Source organism: Myxocyprinus asiaticus, chromosome 10 (assembly GCF_019703515.2).
Source record: "Myxocyprinus asiaticus isolate MX2 ecotype Aquarium Trade chromosome 10, UBuf_Myxa_2, whole genome shotgun sequence".
In the NCBI taxonomy this organism is placed as follows: Eukaryota; Metazoa; Chordata; class Actinopteri; order Cypriniformes; family Catostomidae; genus Myxocyprinus; species Myxocyprinus asiaticus.
In genome coordinates this window covers 9,751,762-9,766,035 of record NC_059353.1, presented here as the reverse complement: position 1 = coordinate 9,766,035, position 14,274 = coordinate 9,751,762, and the positions used below count along the sequence as shown (strand labels likewise).

The 14,274-nt window shown below is 41.6% G+C and overlaps 1 protein-coding gene across 14 annotated transcripts in view; it reads left to right on the top strand.

The window, feature by feature from the left end:
• The window catches only part of LOC127446741 (E3 ubiquitin-protein ligase MYCBP2), a 155,032-nt gene that overhangs the window by 83,791 nt on the left and 56,967 nt on the right, over positions 1 to 14,274 (top strand). For 12 of the 14 annotated variants that reach the window (XM_051707889.1, XM_051707894.1, XM_051707895.1 and 9 more), the window contains 3 exons: positions 9,016 to 9,294; positions 9,773 to 9,910; positions 10,006 to 10,184. In XM_051707889.1, coding sequence (XP_051563849.1) covers positions 9,016 to 9,294; positions 9,773 to 9,910; positions 10,006 to 10,184 — 596 coding nt within the window. The remainder of the gene's footprint in view (positions 1 to 9,015; positions 9,295 to 9,772; positions 9,911 to 10,005; positions 10,185 to 14,274) is intronic. The other 2 variants (XM_051707890.1, XM_051707902.1) reach the window with 1 other exon arrangement.

The following is a 14,274-nucleotide window of genomic DNA, read 5'->3' as shown; positions in this document are numbered from 1 at the left end:
TATTGTACCGATTGCATAAAATACCTAGTATAGGCAAAATACTCTGAAAAGGCTACTTACAAATGCTACTGCTGTCTCAATGACGGATGTTTTGTCAGGTATATAAATACTGTCTCCTGCGTCATTCCTGTCATTCAAATAGGCTCTCCACAGTATCAGCGGCGAAGTGGGGCTGCGATGTGTTGTACCTCGTTTCCCTCCTCCTGGGAACAGTAGTTATATGCATTACGTTCCCCTTCAGTCGGTTCACTCGGTACAACACATTGTAGGGCTTTACTGGTTGTTTAGATCAGTGTTACTATCAGAAATAATTAATAATTATTTCTGTAGTTATTAATCAATATTTAAATTAATTAATTGGATCTAACTCATTAAAACCTCATATGGGACTCCAGTAAATGTAGTGTGCTACGTTTAGGAGCAAGTTTGGTTATTAGCAATAATTAATAATTATCAAAGATAATTATTAATTATTAAAATCAATAAAACATTGATGAGAATCAATGTTAGCTTTTTTTAATCCTTTAAAATCAACACTTATCAAAGATAATCGTTAATTGTTAACATCGATGAAACATTAAAATTAACACTAGCTTATTGATCATTCAAATTCAAAGATAATTGTCAATTATCAAAAATCAATAGAATATTAATAAGGATTAACATTGACGGGGCACCACCCTGGAATCAGGGACTAATAACCGAATATTAAAACAGTCTTAATATTAGATTGTTTTCTTAGGAAAATCGACATCCGAAGAATATCGATTTTCGGGAAAAAAACAATGAATGAAGGTTTGAATCCGAGCACTGATATCCCGTCAGCATGACACAGGCGTATGCAAAACAAACCAAAACACTTCTCTTTGTAATATAAACAAAGTTTATTTATGCAGTAATATCAATTAATAATTAATACAATGCAGTCAATAAACTTCCGACTTACAACTACAAACTAAACAGTGATATGATTAGATATGGAAATAAAAATAATTCTATAACACATAAGGTGTGTGTGTGACAGTGTGTGTGTGTGTGTGTGTGTCAGTGTGGTTAGAGAGAGAGAGAGAGAGAGAGATGATTAAGTGACAGCCCGAAAGCTGATTTCGCGATAGCTGGAGATAAAGCAGCCGTGTTCATCACTCAGAGATGCGGTTTTACGAGCGGGACTCGTAAAAGTCCTGCGTTATTTGACTCTAATGGATGAACTCAGTTGCTGTCTCACCCGCGATGGCGAAAATGCACAACAATCCAATTTGGTTGGACCACAATACAGCAAAACAAATTCGTGATAATTAATACCCTGAGTATTAATAATTAGCGGACGTGGCGGTCCGTAAACTGTACAAGCAAAAAAACCTTGAAACACAAGAATAACACACTATAATATTCTATCTCTGCCCAGACGTAAACCTCTTACTTGAATCGCATGAGGACACAGGTAGAATGTGTTTTCCTCCGTCCTTTAACTTTGACCCGGTTCCTTGAGGCTCGGGTGATGGCGGGGGCCGTTTCCTCGCGCTGTCGGCGGGCGGTACGGCTGTTGATTCTCGGCGGGCTGGCGGAGAACTCAGAAATGTCGACTTGATTGAAGATGGAAGAGAAATCTTTAATCTCTTCACTTCTGTAGGCCAACGGATGAAGATGCGAATTGCTCAGTGGTCTCCGGATCTGTTAGAGTGTTCGGTTGAACACAGAGTAATCTCAACTCGTCCAGCGAGATGGAGATTGTATGGCCACAGTTTCAAGTCGGACATTACTTCCTTATGCCACGAGGCTGCACCGGAGAGCAGCAAAAAGCTACGTCCGTATTCGGTGAACTAAGTCGCTGGAAGCAACTTTGGAAGCATTTCAGAATTATTTGAAGTCCTGATGATGTCATGTTTGAGGGACGTTCTGTTGTGTGCCTCATCCAATAGGAGTTGAGAGCTCGATCCTTTAGAGGGCAAGGCTTCATGGATCTGTAGTCTGTTTTGGACTCCCTTTGTTTGATTTTGGCGCGATTTTTATCAGTAAAATTTATGACTTAGAAGGAGGGGGCTTGAGGAATGTTTATATGACTGTTAGGCCTGCCTTTGTCTTCTGTCTGAATACATGAGGCCCAAGAACATTGACTATGGAACCTATATTCACACCCCATGAAGCCAGAAAAACACTGAAGGAGTTAAATAAGAAACATTTGTTTGACATACCGGAATGAATAATTCCTCTGATACAAGTCAACACGAATAAGCTCTCAGATCCCACCCGAAAGGACAATATAAGCCATGAGGCTGCCGTTACTTCCAAACGATAATGTTGCACTTTTAGTGCCATATAACTGAGTAAAGTGCACACAGGGCACAAAGCATGCGATCACCGCTGCCCATCAGAGGTGAAGGGAGGGGGTAAAAAGGCTGTCAACTCAAAAGACTGTGATCTGTAGGAAGCAGACATGACTTAAAGAATATACGCCACATTGGGGAGCAATACCTCTTTGTCATAACCCGGTGTAAATTGACTGCAGGATGGGTGCACCGATAGAGCAAGTAAATCATTCACTTGCTTAGCAGAAGCCAAAGCGAAAAGAAGCGTAGCCTTATAGGATAAAATATTTAAATCCACAGAACCTAAAGGCTCAAACGGTGGATCACAAAGTGTGCCTGACACTAAGAACTGGTCCCAAGGGGGCACAACTGATTTAATAGCTAGTCTGAGGCACCACGCACCCTTCAAAAACTGAATCGATAAGAGGTGCACACTAGGAGAAGAGCCATTAGTTCCCTCATGACATGCTGAAATCGCTGCTAAATAAACTTTCAGTGTCGATAAGGCTCTGATCAAACAATTCTTGTAAGAATGTTAGAATATGCACATACCACACTGATAGGGAATAATTTTACTCTGACGACACCATAAATGCCATTTAAATGAATAAAGGCTTCTAGTAGAAAGGGCTCTAGCACTTTTAATTATTGCAACAACACCGGGAGGCAACCCTGTTGCGATTAAATGATCCCTTTCAGTGGGAAGGCCCACAGAGCCCACAACTCTGGCCTTGGATGCAGAACCTCCCCCGCTGCATGGGTGAGGAGATCTGTGCCTAATGGTAGACACCATGGCTCTCCTACTAGAAGGCTGATGATGTCCGTTTTCGACGGACAATGGGGGGCTACTAGAATTAGTGACAAACCCTCCCAATGCACTCTGTCCAGTGTGGGCCTAATCAGCTCCACTGGGGGAACTGCGTAAGCAGAGTTTTTAGCCATTGATGCGCGAATGCGTCTATTCCGAGAGGAATGCACAGAGACCTTATCTAGTAAAACATATGACAATGCATGTTTTCTCGTGATGCGTAGAGATCTATGTTGGCCAATCACAAATCTGATGAACCACTTCGGGGTGAATGTGCCATTCCCTGATGTGGGGTCCTCCCCTGGAAAGAAGATCTGTCCCTGCATTCAGGTGACCCGGGACATTTGTCGCGCCGAGAGATAGCAGATGTTCGTCGCACCACCACAAAAGCATGCGAGACAGCTGTAATAAACTGAGGGACCACGTCCCCCTTTTCTGTTTATACACACACTGAGCACTTTATTAGGAACACTATGGTCAATATAAAGTTCCCGACGTGGTCTTCTGCTGTTGTAGCCCATCCGCCTCAATGTTCGACATGCTGTGCGTTCTGAGATGCTATTCTGCTCACTAAAATTGTACAGAGTGGTTATCTGAGTTACCGTAGCTTTTCTGTCAGCTGGAACCAGTCTGGCCATTCTCATTTGACCTTTCTCATCAACAAGGCGTTTCTGTCTGCAAAAATGCCTGTAAAGAATCTCTGTTCGGTTGGGAAAGGAGGAAGCGGGAGCCGGATCCACAACATTCAACATGACTTTAATTAGACAGAACATCAAACTGAAAACACAGCAACATAATGTGTGTATGTCTCTCTCTCCCTCTGGCATCCCCGGCTCTTTCCTTATCTCCCTTCCACTGATTAGGCAACTCAGCGCTGGGCGTGCATCCTCACGGACCGGCCATGCCCTCCTCCTCGTCACAATGCCGTTCACTGGATATTTTTTATTTTATTTTTGGCACCATTTTGAGTAAACTCTATGAGACTGTTATGTGTGAAAATCCCAGGAGATCTGCAGTTACAGAAATACTCAGACCAGCCTGTCAGGCACCAACAATTATGCCATGCCATCACTGAGATCCCGTTTTTTCCCCATTCTGATGTGAACATTGAGCTCATATCACAAATCCGTTGATTTGTCCATTCGTATCAGAACATGTTGACCTCTCAGTATGGAGAGAAAAAGTTTTAGGGCTAGAAAAACTGATAATAATTTCAGATTGTTTATGTGGTAAGTTGCCTGTGTGGCCGAACCCAATGGAAACCCCTGCGTGAGCAGGAGGGAATCCCTCCATGGGTTTAGTGCCATTACGCATGACAATGCACACAGATGACTGGACAGAATCCAGTGTTGAAAATCCTGCATTAACAGAAGGACCATCTTGACTACCACAATCATAGAGGCCATCAGTTCGAGCAAGCGCAAAAACATGCCAAAGTGCAGCTTGATGCCCAGCTGAAACGGAGAAAGACAGTTGCGAAACAGCTTTTCTCTGTCGCTGCAGATAAGCTTTGTTGCGAGTGGAGTCGAGCTCGATTCCCAGAAATGTTTTGTTTGTTGGCAGGGAAATAGAACAGTCTTTTTGAGATTTATCGAAAATCCCAGAGCCTGTATGTGTCAAGCCAAGGCATTAGTGTATGACAAAGCCAATTCCTTGCTCTCTGCTGCTATAAGCCAGTCGTCTATGTATGCTAGAATACACACAACCTGAGAACGCGGTGGCGCAAAAGTGGCCTCTACACGTTTTGTGAACATACAAGGCAACAAATACAGGCTGAAAGGAAGGACAAAAGATTTGTATGCTTTTCCCCTGAAAGAAAACCTCCCGTTTTCAGAAAAATATTTTCTGTGACCTGGGTGAATTGCTAAGTGAAAGAAAGCATCTGTTAGATCGATTGACAATCATGGTGGCGTACAGAGTGTAATAACTGACGTGGTGTGAGCATTTTGAACTTGTACACTTGCAAGTGTTTGCTTAACATTTTTAGGTCCAAAATAGGACGCAATCCTCTGTCTTTCTTTGGGACAAGGATATATTGGCTATAAAAGCCCACATTCAGTCTGATTGCGGGACAGGGCAAATTGCCTGCTTGCTGTGAAGAGAAGACATTTTCTTTCTTACAACATGGGCAGAGTCTTTTACGATAGTATACATCAAAACCCCCCAAGAACTCGGGGGTCTGTATGTGACCTGAAGACTAGCCCACCTGCACTGTCTGTAACACCCACTGTGATACTGCACATGCGTATGACTTGGGGAAAAAGGCAGCTAGTTTCCAACCTGACGCTCAATCTAAGGGGTGAATCTATTACAACAGTATACATCAAAACCCCCCAAGAACTCGAGGGTCTGTATGCGACCCGGGACAATGCAAATTGCTTGCTTGCTGAGAAGAGAAGACATTTTCTCCCTTACAACATGGGCAGAGTCTTTTACAACAGTATACATCAAAACCCCCTAAGAACTCGGGGGTCAGTATGCGACCCGAAGACTAGCCCACCTGCACTGTCTGTAACACCCACTGTGATACTGCACATGCATGTAATTTGGGGAATTAGGCAGCTAGTTTCCAACCTGACTCTACATCTTAAGGGTCGACGCGCCCTCTCGTGGCAAACAGGGAGTATATTGTTTAGAACTCTTTTCACTTTTTTCGGTGGAACATGACATGCCACTCTCGACAGTCTGACTGTGGCAGAATACTTTTTATTGAACACCACTCTGGGAAAAACGTGTGCTTTTGTGACATGAGGACCACAAACACATTTGGCAGGCAGTATCCCAAGTGGCGGGGCTCCCTGCTGTAGCAGCATGCTGCGTGCGAGAGGACCTGAACGAATACTGTCCTGTTTTAATGGCCTCTCGTGCAAAGCTTTCGAGCTAGGACTGAGGTTTCTACCCCTTCAAAGAGAAAGACCCCTCTTAAGCTGGTGGATGTCATCTGCACGCAGTTTCCCGTTACTTCGCAGGCTGAGGAGGATTTTGGGCAGTAATGTTCCAATTGCCCGTGAACAAACTGGCAGCTAGTCTTTTTGGAGCAGGGGAGCTAGAAGCTGGTCGAGTGGGAAATGACCCGAGATACAAATCCACATGCCATAGGACAGGGGTGACATTTAGGCATTTTAGTGCTTGGTTTTGGGCTCATCTCACACTGTTAGCTGTGTTAATCTGTTGACTTGTTTCACAACCACACAACTCTGTTTTACATCAGAAACTTCCACAAACAGCTCCCAAAGGAAGGAGTGTGACCTTCTGACCAAGTACAGTTAAACTGGCAGAAAGCTTTGCACAGTACAGAACGTATAAGAAATTTGGTAAGCTCCGGGAATGCACATGCTGGGCTTAGCCACAGACACTATGCTATCCACTATGATTGTGAGGTGTTCTCGCAGCACAGTGAAGAGCTGAAGAATGACGGGAATGACACAGACGACGGTATATATCATCGCAGTCCATCATTTGCCTTTCAGACGTGAATAGAGGTGTCTTACCAATGTGTTTTACCAAGTGAACCGACTGAATGGGAACTTGTCTTCCGCCATAGCTGTCCTTTACACGTTCATGTGTGCATGAGAGAAGCTTGTTCACAATGGGTCACGTAAACCTCACGAAAGCAAAAATAGCATGTTCTCGCGTTGAACCGTGCATGTTCTCACACTGGGGGGGGAGGTCCTTTTCTCCCCTTTTCTCCCCAATTTGGTATGCCCAATTCCCAATGCGCTCTAGGTCCTTGTGGTGGTGAAGTGACTCACCTCAATCTGGGTGGCGGAGGACGAATCTCTGCATCTTATCATTTGGCTTGTTGAGCACGTTACCACAGATACCTAGCATGTGTGGAGGCTCACGCTATTCTCCACGGCATCCACGCACAACTCACCACACGTCCTACTGAGAGCGAAAACTACATTATAGCGACCACAAGGAGGTTAACCCAATGTGACTCTACCCACCCTAGCAACCAGGCCAACTGGTTGCTTAGGAAGCCGGACTGGAATCACTCAACACTCCCTGCATTCGAACTTGTGACTCCAGGTGTGGTAGTCAACGTCTTGCTGAGCTACCCAGGCCCCCGAACAGAGCATGTTCTTGCGTGAACTGAGCAAGATCTCATGTGAACACATTAACACTTTAACTTGCTATGCGCATGATGGAGCGTTAGGGGTGGGTGATATGATCAAAATGTAAAATTAAAATAACCCCGTGGTAGGGGTGGTTTGGCGATATAAGAAAAAAATTAAATAGCGATATACTTTTTATATATATATATATATTTTTGCTCTATAACGATATGACGATACATTTTGATAGAAAGTGATTCGAAAACGTCTGAAAAAATAATGCGAGTATGAAAAAACTATCAATAAATAATTAATTACAAATATTATTTTATTTTTTGTACCTACATGATTTTTGTTGAAAATGAGGCTTCTCTCTTAATTTTTATTCTAAAGTTTGCCCTACATTTCATACTGGAAACATACTGGAAATATTTTCGCTGACTATATATTAGATATAAATGCATGATTGACAGGTGTTATTTAATATTTAATAATTCCTAAATTAATTGACTCAGTGTGATCTCTTATCTCTGTGTTTGCGGGAAAACAGATTCCGGTAGGAAAGCGGAGGGTCAGTTCCACACCACTGAGAGTAGTTTGTATTTAAACTATCTTAGCGTGCCTTACATGTGTGTCAGAGAGAATGCTTTTCAAGCTCTGCCTATTTTTTTATGCAAAAATACATTTCTCCTGCGTTTGACTTGTTTCGGAGTCTTCCCACGTTCCGTTTTTATCTTTCTCCATGTTTGCTCAAGTCTCGTGCAGCCAGGTGGTGCATCACGCACACAGATATCTGACACTTTATACTGTTGCCACAATATATATCGCCATACAGCCCAGCCCTATGGAGCTGTATTGGAGCGATCTTGAATCAAGAGAAAACAGACACTTTTCCTTTTTTTAAAAATCCACTCCTTGCTTCCAGGCAAACTCCATTCCACACTTAGCTTTCACTACGCACAGCTCACATACTCTGGTTCTGTCTCTCTCTCACACACACACACACACACACACGCACACACACACGCACACCTATAGTCCACATTTTCCGTCCTTTAGTCCACAGAGCTTTTGCCTCTAATTGCATTACAGCATCCCACGGGCCATAAATAGCTTTCAGCTGGTGGAGGTGAAATGATATCACTCTGTTTCAACAGATCTTGATGGGGGTTTGTTGTAGCTGAGTCATTGGCACAGGTGTGTCCACCACAGGACCACAATGGCTACTGCAGTCCATCTCTCCGACAGCTCGGGAAAAGACCACTGGCTGGTTGCCATAGCAACTTGCTCTTTGTACAATCTCTATAACATTTTTTTAAAAAATTTTTTTTACATTTTTGTCCTGTAATTATGAACGTGAAAAAAAAAATCATTACAAAATGCATTGGTCAGTAGGTGTGGGAACCCTGTATGTTTAGTTAGAGTAATAAAATAACAAAACTACTAACAACAACAATAATAGAGTTACAACATGGTCATCCACTCTCTTCTGTTTAGTAATAGAGGAAAAGGATTGTTTTTGGTGTTGGTTGTCATGGAGATTCATGATCAATAACAAAAACATCCTCCCTTGATTATGCTTATCTTTGCTGCTGCCACCTAGTGGGAAATATGTGACACTTCATTTTAAATGGATAGTTCACCCAAAAATGAAAGTTCTGTCATCGATACCCTTATGTTGTTCCAAACCAGTATGACTTTTTTCCATGGAACACAAAAGCAGACATTTTGAAGATAGTACTCGTTTCTCTTTAGACATCCCAGAAATGTATTGCAGAAAATGCTTTCTCACTAAATTGAAATTCTAATACACATTTGAAACTTTTTTAATGTGGTTGTGCAGGTGGATGGGCTGAACTCCCTGCACTCTGTGAAGTCCACCCCCAACCGCTTTACTAAGACCAGCCAGGGCCGGAGCTGGAACACTGGGAACGGATCCCCAGATGCCATCTGCTTCACCGTGGACAAGCCAGGGGTGGTGCTGGTGGGATTCTGTGTGTATGGAGGAGGAGGCATCCACGAGTATGAGCTGGAGGTGCTCGCTGATGATGTGAGTCATTTTGTAGATTCAATACCAGTGTTGGGAAATCTACTTCGAAACTGTCACTTACAGAACTACAAGGTACTCATATTTTAAAATGGTTAAACTACAGTAAAACTACTACAAGCTTGTAACTAAAAGTAGTGAACTACATTGTAGTTATTTAAGGGGGCAATTGTTGTAAATATATAGCTATATGCTGTTAATTACTTTATAATTATTCAGAGCTGTATTTTTCTGGAACAGTATCTAAAATGCTGTCCAGGGACACGAATCAATAATTTTTTTTATTCTTAACCTTCAAAACTGATTCACTAGAATGAATCAGCTACTGCAAAAGCTATACAGTTTTGAAAACAGCTGAACTATTATAACACTAATAAAAAATGTAGATAAGTTGCGTAACTACTTTAGTTAGTTTCTCCTCAACACTGTTCATTACGTTACATTACAAAAGTACACTTTTTGCCAGTTAAGAGTGTGTGAATTAGTTGCCCCAACATCTCACCCTGTGGTTTGGCTCTGTCTTCTGTTCTGTCCATCTGTGCTGTTATATCAGGCACAGACAGAGCACCCTGGAGATTCCGCCCACTGTCACAGATGGACATCTCTGGAGCTGGTCAAAGGCACATACAGCACTGATGACTCCCCCAGTGACATTGCTGAAATCCGCCTGGACAAAGCTGTTCCTCTCAAGGTGCTGGGAAATGTGAACATTGATCACACAATGCATAAACTTGACTTCACTTCAGTACCAACTCACTACCGCCCTGTTTCTCTTATTATTTGTAGGAGAATGTGAAATATGCAGTCCGTCTGCGTAACTATGGCAGCCGCACAGCCAATGGGGATGGAGGTATGACCACTGTACAGTGCTCTGATGGAGTCACCTTCACCTTCAGCACCTGCAGCTTGAGCAGCAACGGCACCAACCAGACCAGAGGCCAAATCCCTCAGATACTCTATTACAGGTCCATTATCTATTTCCATGTAGAAAAATTATATTACATATAAATAAATATATAATCACATCTACAAATTGTCAATATCGATTGCCTTTTTATTTTTAGTAATGCTGTAATTTTCCAAGTACAGCATCAAGATATTTTGTAACCATAGCAATGTATTCGAAAAAATATACCGAAGATAGAAATCAGAGATAGATAAAATACACCAAATATACAGTGGCAAGAAAAAGTATGTGAATTACTTGCATTTATGTATAAATTTGTCTTAAAATCTGGTTTGATTTCCAAGTAACAATAATGAAAAAAAAAATCTGTTTTAACTAATAGCACACAAATGATTTTATTGTTCTTGTACAAATTGAATACATCATTCAGACATCACTGTGTAGGTTGGAAAAAGTATGTAAACCCTTAGCTAATGACGTCAACAAAAGCTAATTAGACCATGCCTTGCAAAAAAGAGATCTCTGAAGACTTACAATCAAGAATTGTTCTTTGCCTAAAGCTGGAAACGGTTACAAAGGTATCACGAAGACCTTAGATATTCATCTGTCCACAGTTAGACAAATTGTCTATAAATGGAGATGATTTAGTACTATGGCTACTCTCCCTAGAAGTGGCCGTCCAGCCAAAATGACTCAAAGGGCACACCACATAATGCTTAGTGAGGTAAAAAAAAGAACCCTAGAGTGACAGCTAAAGACTACAAGGAATCATAGGAACTGGTTAACATCTCTCTTCATGAGTCTACTATATGGAAAACATTAAACAGGCATGGTGTCCGTGGCAGGACATCACAAAGGAAGCCGCTGCTTTCCAACAAAAACATTGCTGCGTGCCTGAAGTTTTCCAAAGACCACCTTGACACTGTGAGACAACTCAACAGCAGGAAGGATGTAGACACAGGGAAGCAGGGTTTCTTCTGGCACAGGTAAGGTTTTTAATCGGCCACTTCAAGGTTTTTCAAGTTCACAAACTCGTCAGATTCACAGCAGGTAGTCAAACAAACACATCAGCTTCACAGGAACGTAATAACCTCAACACATCAGCTTCACACACATAACAGATTAAACCGCTTCAGCTTCAGGTACACCGTGGTCTTTCTTGTGCCAGACTCTCTCACTCTGCTGCTGGTGGCGTGGCTGGTTATATGCCGCTCTCCCCATGCTCACTGGAATTAGAAACAGGTGTTGAACATAATCTAGCTCAGGTGCAAGCGCACTTACCGTTTTCTCTCTCTCTGGACGGACGCTTGACCACGCCCCCACTGCCACAGACACACTCCACAATGCTACTGGGAAAATGTTGTGTGGACTGATGAAACTAAGGTTGAGTTGTTTGGGAAGAACAAGCATTACTATTTATGGCGTAAAAAGGGCACCGCATACCAACATGAAAGCATCATCCCAACGGTGAAGTATGGTGGAGGGAGCATCATGATTTTTGGCCTGCTTTGCTGCTTCAGGGCCTGGACCGCTTGCCATCATTGAGGGACAGATGAATTCCCAAGTTTATCAAGATATCCTACAGTATAATGTCAGAGTGGCTATACTTCCGCTAAAGCTCAGTAGAAGTTGGGTGATGCAGCAGGACAATGACCCTAAACATCCAAGTAAATCCACTACAGCAGGGGTCAGGAACCTATGGCTCGCGATCCACAAGTGGCTCTTTGTTAAAAATCATGTGGCACGCCAGGTGTCTCACCATTCACCAACACATGATCATTTAAAACTTTCTAGAGATAATTTTCCTGCAGAAATTGTGGGTGCAATTGCAAAGCTTGAAGTCACTGACACTGTTTTGATTTCCTTTCTCCCGAATTTGTCGTACAGCCTACTCCTGGTGAACATGGTTTGAAATTAACACCCGCCAAATGCTGATTTTTCATGCGCAATGGCGGGTAATTTTGCTGATGTACCAGCCACTGTGGAGGGCGATCTGCAAGACTTCTCGGAGTGATATACGACAAGAAATTAGACACAAAGATGCGTGTTTGACGAAATGTGATTTATATTTTGAAGAACAGACGATAGAAAAGACGCCGAGTCGTGTCTGATTTGATGTGTACGCAGTGAGCTCTGCTGTTTGCGAGTACAATGAAAGTGCTTCTCCAAGACACGCACATTGTCATAGAGTTCTGGGCCTCATTTGCCAATAACTATTGATCTTAGCTGTTAAGAGCATTTTCTATGAGCGATTTTACGAACATTTGTTATTTTTTATGTGCGCCCAGGGTGTGAAATAGCACACGCCACCATCCAAATGCAACAAGGCTCAATCCAGTTCACGAGCTCCTTGTCTAAATGCAGGTATTTCATGTGCGAGTAATTTTCTCATCTACCTGCAACAGGCGGGTGACCTGTAAGACATCTCAGAGTGACACATGACAAGAAATACTGTTAGTCAAAAAGACGCGCTTGAAGAAACACACTTTATTATATTTTTAAGAACAGACAAAAGAAAAGCAGTCAATGCTCGTGTCTGATTCGCTGTTTGTTCAGAGGCGTGCAGCGGGACCTTGTCTCGGTTTCATTGGTCTGAAAACTGTTTGCAAGAACAATGTCGTCTATGAGAATGCTGCAAATGATCTCCGATCACCTCAGGAGGTGCTGTGAGTTTCGCTTTATTTCCATGGAGCAGTTTGCGGTTAACATGCATTGTGAATGCAACACTGCAGGTTTAGCAACATATATATGTATGAAACAAAGACGAAAGTGATTCAATCATAAAATAATGTAAATAAAATAAGACACCTTGAACCTAATATTGAGTTCTATTTTCTTTTCTTTAGGCAGCATTAACTGTATTACCAAAACGCAATACAAACACATTTGATAAGAACACACATTTAGCAGAATTCTTTGGGGAAACAAGAGAATTTATTAGGCTTATTTATTATGATGATGATGATTATTATTATTATCTTTACATTTATAATTGTCTTTAGTTCTTAATTTGTAGGCTATTAGTAATTTTTCATCTGGTTTCGTTGACGGATGCTTGCCTGATAGCAAATGGGGCCGTTGGAGGAGGGTGGAGGGTGGTGGATTTGGGGAGGTGGTTATATATAAGATTTTTTAATCACTTCCTTATTTTAATAGTTTTTTTTTTGTTCTGTTTAAAGTGCAATTTGAATTTAGAAATGTCTTTTTGTTTAAGTTTTCATTTTTAAAGCAAAATCAATAAAGCAAAAATATTCACTGACTCTCGGCAGAGGGGTTGACGATATAATTGGATGTCAAGACATTTTTTAAGGCAATTATTGTTTATAAAATATTTTTTACATATGAACTTTTTCATGAACAATTGTTAAATGAAGTCATTTTATGGAGACCCGCACAAACACGTGTATTCAATTCAACATGGCAACATTTTACCTATTAATTGTTGCATATTTGTTTGTTTTTGAGTAGTCTATGGGCATAATACAAATTTTATTTTATTGAAAAACTTGTTTTTTGAAAATAGTAAATTATTAGTTTGTGCTATGGCTCTTTCGAAAAAATGCATCAACCAAAAATGAAAAAATTGGCTCCTTAGTGAAAAAAGGTTCCTGAAACCTGCACTACAAAATGGCTTAAAAAAAAAAAGAAAATCCACTTTTGGAGTGGCCCAGTCAGAGCCCAGACCTCAACCCAATAGAGATGCTGTGGAATGATTTCAAGAGAGCCATTCACACCAGACATCCTAAGAATATGGCTGAGCTGAAGCAGTTCTGTAAGGAAGAGTTGTCCAAAATTCCTTCTGAATGTTGTGCAGGTCTAATCCACAGCTAATGGAAATACTTGATTGAGGTTATTGCTGCCAAAGACGGATCGAGCAGTTATGAAATCCAAGGGTTCACTTACTTTTTCCACATCACTGTGAATGTTTAATGGGATGTGTTCAGTAAACACATGAAAGATTATAATTGTTTGTGTGTTGTTAGCCGAAGCACATCGTGTTTGTCTATACTTGTGACTTTGAAGTTGAAATCACATTTTATGACCAATTAATGCAGAAAACCAGCTAATTCCAAAGGGTTCACATACTTTTTCTTGCTACTGTACCATATACCAAAGATAGAAATCAGCTGGCTTAAGTAGTTTAGCAA